Below are 19,200 nucleotides of genomic sequence, written 5' to 3'. Positions count from 1 at the left end.
AAAATGTGATTATCAGGCCACGAGTATCCTTGGTGGATAGATTGGAACCACAATGTACTCTAGCTTGCAACTGAGTGTACAATTGAAAAAATAATGTCATGCCAGATCATGTCCAGTTATATCAAGAACACCAGAGCTTCCTGATGCTAAGTTTACACCTCTAAGTTTAAGCCTTTAGAGGTCGAATTTGAGCGGTACATGTGTGTAAACACACTGCACTAAGATACAGAAAGATATCCATCCTCCTGTAAAAAGATCAGAACGATTGTGGGGGGGGATTTGATTTAGAAATTGTAAGAGGCATGCATGTTTCAATCTTTCTACTTGATTTCCCCTTCAAAATGCTGCATTACATATAATCCACTGTGTTCAACCGAATATCCTGTCTACAACATATAACAGTTGATACAAGTTCTTATGATTATGAGTTATAATGGTTTATGCATTTGAGCTTACTCTTCAATAATGAATTCATAATTGTATTTTTCTTCAATGGTAGAAAAGAGTTATCTTACGTTGAATTTCAGGTTATCCTATGCTCTATTTATCGGCAGCAATCGCTTAAAAGGTCTTGTTATCCATTCCTCACCAGTCACCATAACATGTCCTGGAGATACATAATGTAAACAAAAGTTTCTTACTCTCAAATAAATGACCAAACCAATGGTAATTTGTCTTCAAAGTTACTAATGGAAAAACTTACAAACAAATATCTTGTTGGACTACTAGAACTACAAAGAAATGAATGGGCTTAACATTTTGCTCCAAAAATAAATGCCAACTATATTTTTAAACTTGTAACTGCATATATGATATGACCATGAGTTTCTTGTGTTTAAGGGTCAATTTTCAGATCGTGTGATGCTTGCTTTTCATCTTCATCTCTTTGTAAGATTCCTGGATAAGGTGGTATCTTTCTACCAACAGCCCTGCCACAAAGCACCACATTATCTGGAATAGACAGTTCATTCCTGAGGGACATGACTGGCGTATACACTCGCAGATAAAATTGTTGGCCAAGGTATTGTTGTGCCCATATCTCACTTCTCAAGTTCCACATTCCAACATTATCAAGCGCTACATATATAGCAGTCCATGAATTTGGATATACCTGCAACAATGTTATAGTGTCAGATTTCAGTTGTTACAACCTCTGAAGATTATGAATAGGCAATTGCTGACCTGTGTTGTGCTACGGGGAATCGCATCAGCAAGATTGTATTTGTCTCTTGATGCAGGAGTCCACGTACCTCTATCTAAGCTGCAATTATAACATACTTGTTATGAGCCAATACTAAATTTTACATCATCTGATACACAGTCATGTGTTCTTACCCAACTACGAAAAAAGAGTATCCATCAAGATGATAGGATTGGGTGATACAGTCATGATTCTCAAACACGATTTCCACAAATTCTCTAAAGCCAACGCCCATTACAGATGTACCGAGGTGAAAAGGTCGATCATCTTGGTAGTCAGGGATGCTTCCAACATGAAAAACTCCTGAAATGTTAAAGATGTCTGCTAATTTGAGAGGCGTGTCTGCTGGAACGAAGGAGACATTGTTTATACCATATCTCAACCTCCCATTAACTTGATCTGCAGAGTTTATAATCATGATAGTTCTATTGACGGGGATTTGGCCATAATGATACGATCCCTGTGGATTTGGCCTTGGACCACTAGCTGTAAGGTTAGTCCTGCAAACACATCACAATACAAGAAGACACTTTAATTAACAAAATTTCCTAATTTCTTTGGGACATACCAAGAATAACACAATTCGACAATACTGGACCAAGAATAAGAGCCTTCAATGTACAAAACATTCTCATGAAGAAAAATGTACCTAATGCTACGCGCTTGGTATAGCGACCACGAAACATGCCTGTTGTTGTTGTGGAAAGATGAAGGCCTTCCAGAAACTCGCTTCTGAGAATTGTTGTAGTGAAGGATGGCTGTGGAGGTGAGGAATTCTTCGGTGAAGAGATTGGAAACCACAATATAATAGTCCTGAGGAGGCCGATCTGCAGTAATCAGCACTGACAAAGACTGACCAACATGAATATCTAGTGATGAGTATGTGTTTTGAATTGTGTGAGTCCCCTCCACTTCAACTAACTTCATTCTGTGCCCCACAATTCTGAGGTTCAGTGAATTTTGAAGCCCCACATTTGATATCCTTAATCTGTAAGTTCTCCCTGAAATTTGTATCGAAATTAGCCACACACACACCCCACATATTAAGCTGCATGTGTAATATATAGTTTCATCATGCATGCTGATGCAACACAACATAAATTAGTATCACCTTGTTCAACAGTCAAAGATGAACCAGTTCTATGGCCATTGATTAATATGGCATCAGGACCATGAAGCATCCTACCGTGGTCTAGAACTGATTTTAACCTCTGTAATAATCGATGAACCGATACAAAAAACAATGTTAGTTATTTAAACGCTCTACACCTACCATGACTAATTATAACTAGATTTTTTATATGTTTAACTGTACAAGTGATAGTGACATTAATTTTATATACTTAGACATAAAATTAGGAGATGATTAGTAGTAATACAAGAAATTAAGATAATTACCTTGTGATCAGATTTGTACCAATCTCCAATTAGAAGAGTGTAATCGCCATCTGGTGATGGATATGGAACAGGGATTTTGGGCCTGCTGAGAACTCGAATCCCTCCGTAACCACCAGCAGCCTTATGGAGGCCCAGAGAAGGGAAATAAAAGAAGCTACCAATCTGATCTTTTAACTGCATCTTGTATGTGAAGTTCTTGCCAGGAGGAATAGGGCATGTTGTTCCATACACTCCATCTTCATAAGAGTTTCTCCTCTGTTGAATCCCATTCCTGTATCAACAAATACATACACATGCAAACTTACCTACATTACTACATAAATGTACTATGCATGACTAAATGTAATCCATTTCACACACACACACAACACACACATGTAGTACTGACCAAGAGAGAAGAAATGGCTCGTCTAAGTGATTATAAACGTTGATAACCAGATTGTCATTGGTAACACAAAGTAGATCAGGTCCAGGAAACTGTCCATTTATCAAAATTCCCTGCATTGCACAATGAATATGTTCGATCATGATTGATAATCACACATCCACATACACATATAGCTCATAAACACAACGTAAAATTTTAGTACGTGCCCTTTGCTTGATACCCAAGGGGAAGATGTCACCATAAGTCACATCCCAATGGAAGTATCTGTATGGACTTTCAGCACTAACACTGATGATATTGATCAATATATTACACAAAATCACCAAAAAATGAAACATTTTCATCATATCAATAACCAAGCTAGAAGAGAGAAGGATAAGAATGTATGTTGTTGGCACCAATATTACTCCAACTTCTGTATGCTAACCATTGCCTGACTATCAATACAAGAAGATTACAAACAAAACCTGCAGCAACAGCAAAAGCTGTATGTAGAAACAAAGACAAGCCTAACGTGTGTATAATAAAGACTTTAAAAGGAGAACAAGTTCTATGAAAGCCTACAAAAATATGATGCATATAAAAGTCAGCAGTCAGGAGTGGTAATGCTAGTATAGTGTAAATAAGAGTTGGTTGTAATTGTGATTTGTGAAGTATAATCCAATAGAAGAGTAACCTACTCTCTCACAACATCTTTACAATCTTTATCGTGTGACAAACCTAATGTTAACAAAATGTATACATGGTATTTATCTCTTACTACATTTAACAGATTGTAAACATATATTACAACTGATTTGTGTTTAGCCCTTCTCTTTTTTCTTGATAATTATGATAACTAAATCTTTATCTAGTGACCTAATGTACAGGAAAAGATCATGCATGCATACACTTTTCTATACATAATACGCGCGTATATTTTAGTAATTCATATCAAGTGACCCGCCATTTTTACAATTTTCGTACAAAAAACACCAAAACATGTGTCAGCACTCAGCAGACATTTAAAAGGGACTACAAAATCTAAAGGGAAATTATTTTCACATTAAATTTTTTATATATATACCTGAAAATTTATGAAAAAACAAAATTATCTTTTCAATTTTTTTTTGGCAAATTTATTTTTATACTTGATTTGCCCGGGAAACAAAATATAGACTCCGGACATACTATTTCTCGTAGAGTTTTTTTGACGGGGTTGGTTTAATTTGTTAAAAAAGGATAACTATTCTTTTGATTACAGGTTCGAATCTCACGGGAAGAGAATTTATTTATGATTATGTCTCCTGAGCGAGAGCATGTCGCTTAAATGCGGTTTACCCGAAGGGTAGCGGCTGCGAGTTACCTACGATTAAATAAAAAAGTAAATAAATCTGTTACAAGTTTCTATTATTTATCAAGAACGACAGAAAATATATTTTTAATTTTAACATGACATAATTAATTTTCAAACACACAAAGATAGTAAAAGAAATTATAAATTATTGTGAGACGATTTTATTTTATATTCAATAAATAATTATGAGTAAGCTATTAAAAGTATCTTTTACGTGGGAGTCTATTAGACCTGATATTAGAGATGTACAAAAAGTCTATCGGGTCGGATTTTAATTGAATTTTAAAAAACCCGGTTTTTTTGAAATCGGATCGGGCCGGGCTTTTCTAAAAACCGGGTCGGGCCGGGCTTCTTAAGAAATATAAGACCCGTTTTAGGCCCGCGGGTCGGGCCGGATCGGGCTTTACCCGGACTTTTTATTTATATATTATTATTTTTTAATATTTTATAACTTGAATTATGAGTAGTTTATAAACCCTAGAAAATAAAATCTTGATATATCATATAGAGTATAGAGATATAGTCTAAACTAAAGATAAATTATCTTGTAGTCGAACACTTGGTGGTAAAGAACTAATTGTATGGAAGTTAACAGCTAAAACACTCCTTAGAATCGATTCAAAGAAGAATCAACTTGAAATACTCTTTTTAACCCATATCACCAACGATTGGGCACCAACGATTGGGAATTAGAAATATTTTTTTAATAATTATTTCTTAGTATAATATATAAATAATCATATATAACTTAATTGATTTTAATATTATAATATAATATTTTAAAAATCATAAAAAATATTATATAAAAAATTCGGGCTTTTCAAAAAGTCCGGGTTTTTATCCGGGCCGAACCGGATTTTTATCCGGACTTTTTTAAATCTAGGCATTTATCCCGGCTTTTTTAGATCCAGACTTTTCGGGTTTCGGGCGGGGCCGGATTTTCGAAAAAAAGGAGGCCAATTTAAGGCTCGTGGGCCAGGCCGAACCAGGCCGGGCTTTTTCCCGGATCAAGCCTTTCGGACTTTTTTCCGGATCGGATCGTATCGAATTTCACGTTTCAGAATTTTTAAACATCTCTACCTGATATTGTCAAATATGTATCATTTCTTAGCCTTGTTGAATATAATTTTAGATAACTAAAGACACACTTATTCATTTGCCATCATTTAAATTAATCCACTAATTGTAACCCCAATCCTAACTCATTCCTAATTTTGTTATTTATCTGTAATATGAGCATACTATCTTAATTTTTTTTTCAATATTTAACTTAAAATATTCAAGATATTATTAAATATAAAAAAATTATTTTATTGTTAATTAAATTTATAAAAATTCTAGTGTAAGATATGTTTTTAGTTATGCATTCTGTTTTATATGTAAGTAATGTTTTTCCATTTATTTTTAAATACGTTATTTTTCTCATTCAATCATAAAAAATAATTTTTATTTTTATAATATTTACTTTAAAATTTTGATATAAATATAAAAATATTATAATATTATTATTAAGTTTCTTTTTATTAAACGTTATTCTTTTCTTTCTATATATAGTTGAAATTAATAAAAGAAAAATAATATTTTGAATATAATTAATTAATTATATCTAATATCAGTCAAATATAATTATTTATATATTTAACAAAATTTCAGCTGAATATATTAAAATTAACAATTTTACTATTGCCCTGAAAATACTATTATATAATTACATGTGTGGTCGATCATAACGCGGTTATAGATAATACCTAGATTTGCGGCGACCTGTATATTCTGGCAGTCGTGCAAATTCTTGAGTTATGCTTGGACTTTGGAGTTCCTCGAAACGGCGGATAATGGTCCTTTGTACCATATTTGGAGAAAGATAATTTTAATTTCACAATTCCTACTTGTCTATGTTCATGAACACGTTCTTATTATTAAATTTTATACAAAATGTTTTGGTTCATTGTTATTACTGAGATTTTTTTTCATCATTATTAACGAGAAAAAGTCAATTATATTTTATCACAAATTTATTAATGTTTTAAAAAATTGTTTTTAAAAAATGACATTTTATATCATAGAAAAATATAATTTTAAATTGCGTTTCCTAAAAAGACATCTTAATAATGCGTTTCTTCAAAAACTAATAATAATAAAAAAGAGTTAATTGCACTTTTCACCTCTCAACTTTGATGAAAAAAAGCCCGAAATGTTTGGTTCAGTTTGTTTAAGAGGGGATAACTATTCTTTTAGTCACATGTTTGAATTGCACGGGAGGAGAATTTATGATTATGTATACGTGATTTGCAGGTTATTGCGTGAGTTCGTAGGAGTAGTTTGCAGGCTATTGCGTAAGCCTGTAAGGGTAGTTTGCAAGTATTACGTTATTAGTAGCGTTGATGAGTGACAACAAGTAGTGATATTTTGAGCATTTTAACTTCAAATTATGGGTAAAAAGGTCATTTCCATTTGAGCAATGCGCGGATTACTTTGTGCCGTTTGAGAAATCTTAAAATAAGTAACTTATTACTTAAATCGAATAAGTGATTGATAAGTGATAGGTTGATAAATGTTTATAAGTTATACAAGTGTTTGGATAATTTAACTTATAAGTCAGAATTTATTTTATTAAAATAAACTAAAATAAATAATTTGTAAATATAATTATCTTAATTCTTATATTTTAAGTTAGATTAACATTAAAAAATATATTTTAAAAATAAAATTGATAAAAAACGAAAAATCAAAAATAAGTTAAGAAAAAGTACGTCGTTACCAACATTCAACTTATCAGCTTATAAGTGGTAAATTCAACTTATAAGTTGGGTCGATAAACACTCGTCGATAAACTGTTGCGGGCTTATAAGTCAATAAGTTGACTTAAATGATTTGCCAAACAGGGCCATTATAAAAAGTTTTGCATGTCTTTTTTTCCATTTTTTTTATTATGAGCCAATAAGGGCGGAAAATTAGAAGTTTAGACAATTTTGATTGGTGGAATTTTTGTGAACGCATGAGTGTCCGCCACAATTATAAGAAATGAATCAATTAAAATGCATTAAACTTCTAACTTTTGACGCTTATCACGTGCTCATGAGCAAATAATTGAAAATTCAATTTTTATTCTTTTTCTCATTTTTAATTTATCTCTGAAATTTCATTTATAATTTATGTAATTTTTATGCTACGTAGATATTTTTTAAAATTTAGAAAAATTACCAAAACACTACTTTTTCCAAGTCTTTTTTCAAAAATATTTGTAAAAAAACTGTGTAACCAAAATAAACCAGATATGCAAATAGTTGTATTTGAGATTGTATTCAGTTGCACAAACTCATCGATATTGCATATAATTGAATTGAATTGTAGAAAATCGTATTTTTGCAAAAAAAAATGAAAAATAATATTTTTGCGAATAAAAAAATAATTTTGTAAAAATCTTTCTGAATTTAGGTATTTTTACAAAAAATCCTCACATTTACTGATCATATATAATTAATATTTTTTTTATTATAAGTTATCTTTATTCTTATGGAACTATTTTTTTAAATTAAATTTAATGCGTACAAATATTATTACAATTTTTATTATACTAATTTCTTTTTTTTGTTAATTTTAAATACATGTATAATTTATTAAAATATTATTAAAATTATTTTATAAATTAAAATTTTTGGTAGCCTAAAGGGTTTAATTTATTATAATTTTCTTTAAATTTTTAGAATCTTTCTCCTCTAAATTTTATATTTTTAATTACTTAAAATCCGCTGTTAGTCCCTTAACAATATAGCAAAAATTACAGAAGGGGGTTGAATGGAATTCTTTATCTTTTTCTTGAAATAAAAATGTTCAACTTGATTATAGATATATCTGTTTTGATTAGCACAATGCGGAATATAAACTTTAATGAATCAAAACAAGAGTAATTAAAAACAAGAGTCTTTAAAAACTTTCTGGTGGATTTAAACAATTCCAGCAGAGATATATATTAATATATCGAGAAAACTCTGTGTGCAGAAATGCTCACAGCTGCTTTTACAAGATAGAACAACTAAGAACACAGGAAATGCTAAAGATAGTGCTTACAAAGATTTCTCTGTGTTTGTTTCTAAGCTTACTTAGTTTTCTTAGTTATTTTTATATTTGCTACTCTCTTGGTTTATATATATTACCAAGATTACAAAGTCAAAAGAACTGAATAAATATAAAATCTAACAGTCTTGATCTTTGCTGCTTTTCGTCCTCTATGACCCAGTTAATAGGCTTCCACAGTGTTTGTATCCAATCTCGACGGCTGTGTGTCAGCTTTCACTGTTCAACTGATGTTTGAATCTTGATATTATCATCCGTCGACTTTCAGATCATCCGTCGATGACTTACTTGATCATCCGTCGACTGCTATTTTGAACATCCGTTGAAAGTCATTTGATCATCCGTCGAAGCTTTGTTAAGCATCCGTTGATAGCTATTTTGGCACTTGACTTCATTTCACTTATACAGAATTACAAGACATTGCTTATGTACAGTTAATCAACCTATTCTGCATATCTAGTTAAAGTCAACATGACTTATATGCTACTACAGATTCTATACAAAGGTGAATACAACACTGTGCTACAAACTTATCATCATATAAGCTACTCACTCGATGGATAATAAATTACTCATCCGTCGGTACTTAAACTGAGTTATCCGTCGGGACTATAATTCTTATCCGTCGAGTGCTACATTATTTCACTAAGTAAAATTTACTTAGATGTTTTGTTTAGGTAATCATCAAGTGCACAACATATTCACAACAATCTCCCCCAATTTATGTCTACTGGAATTGTAGCCATAAATTAAGAGACACTTGATGATAACAAAACATCCTAAACATATATCTTTAAAAATAAGTAGATAAAACTGAAAGTGCTTCAATTTAAACAAGGTATACAAGGTTTGGCTCACAGTCAATTCAAGATGCTCCTCTAGCCTGAGCCGATTTTTCTAGTTTCTTGAAGGTCTGGATCTTCTTCCAAGCTTTCTGTTGTTTTCTTCAATTTGATTCTGGAGCTGTCTGTGGAATTCTAATTCATCAGATTCTGAGAGATCTAACATTTCTTGCATTTCCAAAAGAGTCTCATTGCTAGAGATACTCAATTGGTCTTCTAGTCTGAAGAATCTTCTCACACCCTTGTCATCCATGAATTCTATCAGCCAGTAGGGCCTTAGATGCACTCTTCTCCCTGTGTATGGGATGATAAGAGTTTTGGGTAGTGCATCTTTGGCTCTAACACTCCTTAGCTCTTCAATCTTCTTCAATACTAATCTTCTTGCAGTTACATTAAACCCAAAGTTTTTCTTGAAGGATGAATAGACTTTGATCAACACAGCTTGGCTTTCTTGAAGTATCCTGTGAAGAGGCCACTGAATCTCCCTTCCTCCTTTGTACTTGAATACCAACCTTTCAGGTAGGTTTCTGTATGCATCAATTGCCCTTACCTCATCCAGCTCCTCCAGATAAAGGTTTAGGTCTGAAAATTCCTTGATGTCACACAAGTACAAGTAGTCTTCCTTATTGATCTTGGGTTGAGCTTTGACTACTGCCTTGGATTTGAGAGGTGACAGCTTCACTTTCTTGACTGCCCTTGATTTTGTCCTTCTTGGCTTGGTGAGAATTGGCAAGTTGAAGTCAGGAATTGGTAATTTATCCCACTCTATTGGCTCATCCTTTGGCACAATAGGCTCTCCATGTATGTTCCTGTAGGGGTCTACCACCCTTATGTCTTCAAATACCACAGAGGGCTTTGATGCTTGAGTTTCAGCTTTAGTGGATTCCATTGGAAATTGATCTTCCAATTCCTTGTTAACAATATCCAACTTTCTTTTTGTTCTTTTAGCCAATTCTTTCTTTCTTGGAGATTTCTTCTGTTCTTCAATCTTCTTATTTGATCCAGTAGCTTGAGTTGGTTGAGAGGGAATTTGTTGAGAAGAGTTCACAGCCTGTAGCTTGGTCAAGATAGCAAACTGTTCTTTCTTTTATTTAGACTTCTTTGCATCTAGAGTAGCTTGCCTCTTTTCCTGCTTCAATCTGGCTTTTTCTTCTTCCTTTGCTTGAGCAAATTGTGGATGTCCAGCTACCACACAAATTTCCTTCCCATTTCTGAATATCTTTGCAATTCTTTCTCTTGAGGCTGAATCAGCTGGATCTTTGTAGAGAAGAATAGATCTTGACAGAAGCTTCTTTTCATCAGGCTTGGGTGTCTCATACACAGTATCCATAGGGTTCTTCAAAGATGACTTTGGATAGTTTGCCCTTGGTTTAAGAATCATCTCAGCCTTTGTAGTCTTCATGCAGGAAGATTATCATTTCTCCAGATAGTTCATGCTCATCTCATTCACATTGATTGGCTTGACATGAGAGTGATGGATTGCTGACTGATCAGGTTCCTTGACTAATTGAAACTTTCTCTGTATTTCCTCATCAATCTTTTTCCAGTTGATCAGAGTCAACTCTTCTTTATCAGCATCTTTCAAACTTGCTGCTGCTGTATTTATAAGATCTATACCATCTGCAACTGGTGGCTTGGAGATAGTAATTGAAGGTACAATTACTTTGCTGATTTGAACTACAATGTTCTCCCCCTTAGTTGGTCCTTTCTCCCCCTTACTTGATTCTCTCTCCCCCTTTTTGTTATCATCAAGTGAAGGAGTTAGGCCTTGTGCTTTAGCCAGTTGCATGAGAAGATTTGTCTGAGTCTGTTGATTTTGAAGAAGTAGGGCCACTGAATTCTCAATAACTTGAACTCTGGTCTCCAGCTTGGCTATCTTCTTTTCAGAATCTGATTCTCTTCTCAACCTTTGTAATAAATCATGCATGGTACCATATGGCATAATTGAATCCAGTTTCTCAGAGTTGTATGTCTTTAAGTCAGCTATCTCCTTTTTCAATTCATCCACACTGATATTCTGTCTGGAGTGTCGGATCTTCATTAAGTGCAAGGAGTCTAGATGAGCTTTAAGAACAGCCTTGGTACCAGCATCTGAAACTTCCTGAAGGGCTTGCTGAATGGCTGTTACTTGTCTTACCAAGGACACCTCAAATTGTCCTGGTGTAAAGTCCTTTTCCCATACCCATTCAGGTAAACTTAAAGCAGAACTTTGGCCTTCATCTCCCCCTAAGTTCATGCTTCCATTCAAAGAACTAGAGTCATCATCATCAGAATTTACTCCAAATTCTTCAGATGGCTCTCCAGCTTGAGGAGGCATCCTATTGACAACAACTTTATCTCTTTGAAGAGATTCTGCGGTGTGCACTAAGTGTAAAGTCTGCTCTGCCTCCACATTGCCCTGAGCAGCCAACAGTTGATAGGCTGAAACAGGGTGAGTAAAAGTGTCAGCATCCAAGGAAATGTTATCAATTACAGCTTTGTAATGTTGCTGAAATTGTCTTTCCTTTTCAGCATCATCCACAATCATTGACTCACTAGCAATGGTTGGCTCCATCCTTATTGCTCCAGTACCTGCTTTTCTCTCATTTTCTCTCTTTTGTTGCATCAGGGTCTCACCCTGGCTCCCCACCCTCATACCCTCACCTTCACCTACTAAGGTGGGACTCCTCCCACTCACTTTTGCCAATCCTGAATGAATGGATTGCTGAGATTCACTCTTTTCCTCTCCTTTTGCCTGGGAGCAACCCAGCCTCTCACTCAATACACTCTCCTCTCTCAGTCCTAAGAGTGATTGTATTACCACCAAATCTTCTGCACTTGAAATTATTGAAGTTTGAAGTTGTGCAGAGACACTCGACGGATAAATGATATCCGTCGGGTGAGTGGTAAAGCTATCCGACGGATAACTGCTGTTAAGCTTATCCGTCGGGATACAATCACTACTCGACGGATGAGCAATATCCATCGAGAGAGTAGAAATGAATGAGGTGGGAAGAGAAACTATTGTTGACTCTATGTTGATTGAAGTTATTTGAGGCACAGATGTCACAATAGAATCAGAAAGAATTGGCAAGTGAGCCAACAAATCATTTAAAAGATGATGCTCACTTGCACTAGATTTTGGCTTCCCCAACAGAGTTAAAGAAGGGGAATCAGGAATTGAAGTGTTTATCATGTCCACTTCCAGTGAGTTGATTGGTGAGTATTGTGTTTCAGTGGCTTCTATCAAGAGAGATTTTGGCTTTGACTCCACATTTATTGGAGCCACATCAATCTGAATTTGAGAAGGTGCAGGGACTGTGTCTTTAGCACCAGTTTGCACTAAGTGTGTGTCCTGTGCATCCCCAGTTGTTTTGGATTTCTTCTTTCTAGTGTAAGTTTGGTGTAGGCTTGTGTCCCTAACCCTCTTGACCTGTGCTCTTGGATGAGAGCTTTGTTCAATAGCCACATCCTTTTGGGAGGATGCAGCTAGAAGTGAGCTTCTGTCCTTTTTAAGCACTGCAGTTTGTTGGGAAACTGTAGTGTGGCTAGGCTGGGATTCACTTATCTCTCCAACCTTATCCTTGGGGTTTCTTTGATGTTCACCCCTTCCCTCACCTATCTTACCCTCCTTCACACTCCCCTCTTTGTGTTTGGTAGAATTTTCAACTGGTACCTTTTGAGAGATACCAAAGGGGGTTTTCTTTGATTTGGATTTAAGAATTGCAGTTGTTTTGGCAGCTTTGGTAGGCAACTATTTGGTTATTATCACAGTTGCCATAGCTATGCCTGAAGTCAAAGAAATAGAAGGGATTGGAATAGTTGAGAGTGTAGATGAACTTACCTCACTTACCTGAGGTGCCAGCATTACAGGAAAATAGAACATTGGCACATCCTTGTGATGGTTAGCTCTGTTCAAATCTGCAATGATTCTTCTCTCTTGAACCCAACACGCTAATTTGTTGGTTGGGTTCTCAAGTACAATCTCTTCACAAAGATGGTTAGCCAAAAGCATAAAAAATCTAGCATAGTAAATATTCTTTCCTCTTTTGGCTAAGTCACCTAGTTTGTAACCTAACTCATACACAACCAGATCACTTAAGTTGTAATATTTGTCTGTAACTAGCATGTATAGCATGTTAAGCATGGAAATGTTCACAGAATCAAAATTACTGATTTTTCCAGAAAAGACCTTAGTTACTACATCACACAAGTAACTCCATTCCTTCCTAAGACCTAGTCTTCTAATTTCACTTAGTTTTGCAGTAGGAAGTGCATAATGCATGGAATTTAGCATATTGACAATATCAGTGTCAGTGTGTGGTGCAGTAACATTGTCATCAGGAATCTTGAAACATGCTTTTATGACATCACTATTGATACAGAAAACATTACCTTTGATGGTCAGAGTGATGGTTTTGTCAGTAGAGTTGTAGATTGCTGTTGTCCACATCTCCTCAACAACTTCACAATAAATTGTGGGTGATTCCAGCATAGTAAAACTTAATTTGCAGTTCTTCACGAAGTCCATCATCTTATGATAGTCTTCAGATTGCTGAATCCCCTTATTGACCAAGGCGGTGAAGTTGTTCTTCTCATAGATGAACCCAGACTGTGACATGATCTTTACTACGGGTGCCATTGTTAGGGAAGAAAAGCTTGAAGAGAAAGAGGATTTTTGCTTGAGAGAGAATGAAATAAGACAGTTGAATTTGAGAATGATAAAAGAAAATGATTAGAATGAAATAGGCTTTTATACTTTGCTCAAACTCAACGGATAAAAATAATAAAGAGAAATAAATTACCCAATAGAAACTGCCTAAAATTACCGTTTTAAAATACACTTTAAAAATTCCCCCCATTATCCGTCGTGTAATGCTTATAAACTGTAAGTATACTCGATGGATAATGTTCAGGGAATTAACGGTTAAGATTTAGACACTTCGACGGATGAGGATAAAATGTTATCCGTCGAGCTTTAAAATATTCCAGAAAAGTAATTGATTTTTATTTATAATTTGTATATCGACGGATGACTCAACCCGATGAATAATGGTCATCTTTCGAGAGACAAATTTTGGCTCAGCCAAAATTTCATCCAAGACTAAAAATCAACTAAATTTCTGGCTTCTTTTCAACTTGCAAGAATAATTCAGATAAATTCAAGAGTAATTAAGCATACACAACTCACTTACCAACCTAGAAAATGTGGATTCATCCAGTGGCTTGGTAAAAATATCTGCAAGTTGCTTCTCACTTGGAATAAAATGTAACTCTACAATACCATTTATTACATGTTCCCTTATGAAATGGTACTTGATGTCTATATGCTTTGTCCTTGAATGTTGCACTGGATTTTCAGTGATGACAATTGCACTTGTGTTGTCACAGAAAATAGGAATCCTTTCAACTTGCAAACCATAGTCTAGCAATTGATTTTTCATCCATAAAATCTGTGCACAGCAACTGCCAGCAGCAATATATTCAGCTTCAGCTGTAGAAGTAGAAACTGAATTTTGCTTTTTACTGAACCAGGACACAAGCTTGTTTCCTAAAAATTGACAGGTTCCTGTTGTGCTTTTTCTATCAATTCTGCAACCTGCATAATCTGCATCTGAATAACCAGTTAGATCAAAACCAGAATCTCTAGGATACCAAATGCCAAGTTTTGGTGTTCCTTTGAGATATCTGAAAATTCTTTTAATAGCTATCAAATGAGACTCTCTAGGATCAGCCTGAAATCTAGCACACAAATATGTAGCAAATATTATATCTGGCCTACTGGCTGTTAAGTACAAAAGTGAGCCAACCATGCCTCTATAACTTGAAATATCCACAGACTTTTCAGTAGTGTTTAGTTCAAGCTTAGTTGCAGTGGCCATGGGAGTTTTTGCAGATGTGCAATCCATCAGATCAAACTTCTTTAAAAGATCAAAAATATATTTAGTTTGACTAATGAATATTCCATCACTAACTTGCTTAACTTGTAAACCAAGAAAGTAAGTTAGTTCTCCCATCATACTCATTTCATACTTGCTTTGCATCAGTTTGACAAACTTTTTACAAAGTTTTTCATCTGTAGAGCCAAAAATAATATCATCTACATAAATTTGAACAAGTATGCTAGAGCCATTCATATTTCTGAAAAATAAATTTTTATCTACAGTACCTCTTGTGAAGTGATTTTCCAAAAAGAACTTTGATAAAGTGTCATACCAGGCTCTAGGTGCTTGCTTCAGTCCATAAAGTGCTTTCAATAGATAGTAGACATACTCTGGGAAATTTGGATCTTCAAAGCCAGGAGGTTGACTTACATACACTTCTTCCTCCAAATCTCCATTCAGAAAGGCACTTTTGACATCCATTTGATAGACCTTGAAATTGGCATGGGCTGCATAGGCTAAGAAGATTCTGATGGCTTCAAGTCTTGCAACAGGAGCAAATGTTTCATCAAAATCTATCCCTTCTTGCTGACAATAGCCTTTAGCAACCAATCTTGCTTTGTTCCTTACTACTGTGCCATTTTCATCCATCTTGTTTCTGAATACCCATTTGGTGTCTATTGGATTCTTTCCTTTAGGCTTGGGTACCAGCTTCCATACTTTATTCCTTTCAAATTGGTTTAGCTCCTCCTACATAGCTAAAATCCAATCAGGATCTAATAAGGCTTCTTCTACCTTCTTTGGTTCTTCCTTAGACAGGAAGCTGCTGTATAGACATTCTTCTTGAGTTACTCTCCTGGTTTGAACTCTGGAAGAAACATCACCAATAATCAGTTCAAAGGGGTGATCTTTTGTCCATTTTCTTGGTTGAGGTAGATTAGCCCTAGATGAAGAGACCTCAATGTTGTCTTGATGTGTGATTGAGTTTTGATTGCTAGAAACTCCCCCTGAGTTTGTGGATCTTTGATTTGAAATTGGGGTGCTTTCTATGGGTGATCTGCCTTGACTTCCTGCTCCTTTTGATAACCCGACGGATGGTGAATTTTGAGTACCGACGGATGAGGCAGGTTGTCTTCCGACGGATAATACAGATTGCCTTCCGACGGATGAAGCATTATGTAACTCGACGGATGTTGAGTTTTGTGCTTCATTTGTAGTAAATTTGTCTGCATTATCCTTAGACACTGTTTCTTGATCACTTTCATCATCACTTTCTTCACTGACCATCTCAACATTGTCGAATTTGAGGCTCTCATGGTAATCTCCATCTTTTAGTCCTTCAATCTTTTTATCATCAAACACAACATGTATAGATTCAACAACAATGTTGGTTCTTAGATTGTAGACTCTATATGCTTTACCAACAGCATATCCAACAAAAAATCCTTCATCTGCTTTAACATCAAACTTCCCATTTTGATCAGTTTGATTTCTCAGAATATAGCATTTACAGCCAAAGACATGAAGAAAGTTCAGAGTTGGCTTCTTGTTCTTGAACAATTGATAAGGTGTCTTGCATTTTGCTTGATTAATCAGAGAGATGTTCTGAGTGTAGCATGCAGTGTTGACAGCTTCAGCCCATAAATATGTTGGTAATTTTGATTCTTCAAGCATTGTCCTTGCAGCTTCAATAAGAGATCTATTCTTTCTTTCCACTACTCCATTCTGTTGTGGAGTCCTTGCTGCTGAAAACTCATGCAGGATCCCATTTTCCTCACAGAATGCTCTCATGACATAGTTCTTGAACTCAGTTCCATTGTCACTCCTGATTCTTCTAACTTTGAAATCAGGATGATTGTTAACTTGCCTTATGTGATTGATGATGATTTCACTAGCTTCATCTTTGGACTTTAGGAAATAGGTCCAAGAGAACTTTGAGAAATCATCTACAATTACTAGGAAAAATCTTTTCTTTGAGATTGACAAAACATTGACTGCTCCAAACAAATCCATGTGAAGCAGTTGCAGAGGTTCTTCAATTGCTGAATCAAGTTTCTTCCTGAATGATGCTTTAATTTGCTTCCCTTTTTGGCAGGCATCACACAGTCCATCCTTTGTAAACTCCTCCAGAGGAATGCCTCTAACTAGCTCTTTCTTTACCAGCTCATTCATGGTCTTGAAGTTCAAATGGGATAGCTTCTTGTGCCATAGCCAACTTTCATCTTGACTTGCTTTACTGAGAAGACAAGTTACAGATTCTGCTTTATTTGAGTTGAAGTCAGCTAGATACACATTTCCTCTTCTCACACCAGTGAGAACCACTTTGTTGTTTTGATTATTAATCACAACACATGTTTCTTTGTTGAAGGTTACTGAGTTGCCTTTATCACAAAGCTGGCTGATACTCAACAGATTGTGTTTGAGACCATCCACTAAGGCAACCTCTTCAATGATGACATTGTCCTTTGAAATCAAGCCATATCCCACAGTATAACCTTTGCTGTCATCTCCAAAAGTGATACTTGGGCCAGCTCTCTCTTCAAACTCTGTGAGCAGGGTAGAATCACCAGTCATGTGTCTTGAACAACCACTATCCAAGTACCAAAGATTCCTTCTGTTTCCCTGCACACATCAAAATTAAATCAAGTTGATTTTGGTACCCAAGTTTCCTTGGGTCCTGCCTTGTTAGCTTTCTTCTTCTGTTTCTTAGGTTTTAACTCATTTGACTTAGGAATTTCAGATTCTTCCTTAGTCATTTGGGTTGGGCCTTTGAAACCACTAGATGCTACAGAATTATTATGCATGTTAAGGCTAACAGGAAATGGCATGCTTGGTGCAAACATGTTATTCCAGTAAGGCATGCTAAATGGCATTTGAGGCATATTATATGTAGCATAATATGGATTAGGTGCAAATGGCATATTAGCAAACTGTGCATTCATGTTCTGTGTAGGCATAGCATTAACAGGCATAGGAGACATGGCATTCATGTTAGAGAATTGAGGCTGAACAGATATGAGAGTAGGCATGGCAGATTTGCAATTAACAGACAAATGATTTACACTACCACATTTGACACAGATTTTTCTAGGAGCATATTTGTCAGGTGTGTAGTTGTTATGTTTGTTAATCCCTACTTTACCATTCCTATTGTTTTTCCTTTTAGTTTCTATTTTTACCTCTATCTTCTCAAGTCTGTCACTCAACTGTTTGACAGTCATGTGACCAACATTAGCCTTTTTCCCTTTCTTGGCTTGACTCCCCTGAAACAAAGTTCTTGGAAACAGACCCATACTTTTCATTTAGCTTGGTTAATTTGGCTTTACTAATGGGTTTGTTCACAGCCGACGGATGAGGATTTTTATCATTCGACGGATAACACATTTTGTTATCCGACGGATAGTCCTCATCATCCGTCGAGTCTACATCTGTCAGCAATCAATCTACCAAAATAGGTTCTAGTTTCTCCTTATTCTTTTTCCAGGCTTCATCACAAAAGGACTCAATTCCTTGAACCTTGGTGATTTGAGCATGAACATCTCTGGATGTTTTCCATGCTTTAATCACCTCCTGTTCACGATCGAGCTGCTTCTTTAAAATTTCTTCCTTTTTCAAGGACTCAGTTAATTCCTCCTTAGCAATTCTACACTCAATATTTAGTTTCTCAAACTCAACAAACTGAGACTCAAGCACATTATTCCTCTCACTCAAAAACAAGTTGTTTTCTTTGATTTTAGCATTTTCTTTAGTGAGGGACTTAAGTGTAACACGCAAATGATACAATTCTGTAGACATGTCATTTATTGCATCATTACACTCAGCTTTAGATAAATGTGCAAGGTTTGTAGTAATTACCTGATTTCTTGAGGAACTTGTCTCTGTTTCATCAGACTTGGCCATAAGGGCTAGATTGACATAGCTGATCTCCTCATCTTCATCTAAACCATCAGCTGCCCAGTCATTCTCTTGTGTAATAAAAGCCCTTTCCTTCTGTTTGAGTAGATCAAAGTATTTTTGCTTATAATCCACAGACTCAAATCTCTTCTTACTAGAATCTGACTTTCTACACTCATTTGCAAAATGCCCTGCCAAGCCAC

General features: G+C 35.3%; 1 protein-coding gene across 1 annotated transcript; it reads right to left on the bottom strand.

Annotated features, from left to right (window-relative positions):
• Positions 1–650: 650 nt before the first annotated feature.
• Positions 651–3,712, bottom strand: LOC141682913 (L-ascorbate oxidase homolog). Its single transcript, XM_074487598.1, has 8 exons — positions 3,194–3,712; positions 2,988–3,097; positions 2,600–2,870; positions 2,313–2,412; positions 1,851–2,202; positions 1,336–1,701; positions 1,183–1,261; positions 651–1,111 (listed from the first exon to the last, which is right to left on the bottom strand). The coding sequence occupies exons 1-8, from the start codon at positions 3,332–3,334 to the stop codon at positions 836–838; spliced, it is 1,695 nt and encodes a 564-aa protein (XP_074343699.1). The 5' UTR covers positions 3,335–3,712; the 3' UTR covers positions 651–835.
• Positions 3,713–19,200: the final 15,488 nt, after the last annotated feature.

This window comes from Apium graveolens, chromosome 9, assembly GCF_009905375.1.
Source record: "Apium graveolens cultivar Ventura chromosome 9, ASM990537v1, whole genome shotgun sequence".
Classification (NCBI taxonomy): domain Eukaryota; kingdom Viridiplantae; phylum Streptophyta; class Magnoliopsida; order Apiales; family Apiaceae; genus Apium; species Apium graveolens.
This window is presented reverse-complemented; position numbering and strand designations above follow the sequence as displayed.

Coding starts and splice junctions, on each gene's coding strand:
- LOC141682913 (XM_074487598.1), bottom strand. CDS start 3,334: ATGATGAAAATGTTTCATTTTTTGGTGATTTTGTGTAATATATTGATC. Junction 2,871..2,987: donor GAGCCATTTCTTCTCTCTTG/GTCAGTACTACA, acceptor TTGTTGATACAG/GAATGGGATTCAACAGAGGA. Junction 2,413..2,599: donor GGTACAAATCTGATCACAAG/GTAATTATCTTA, acceptor CGATTATTACAG/AGGTTAAAATCAGTTCTAGA.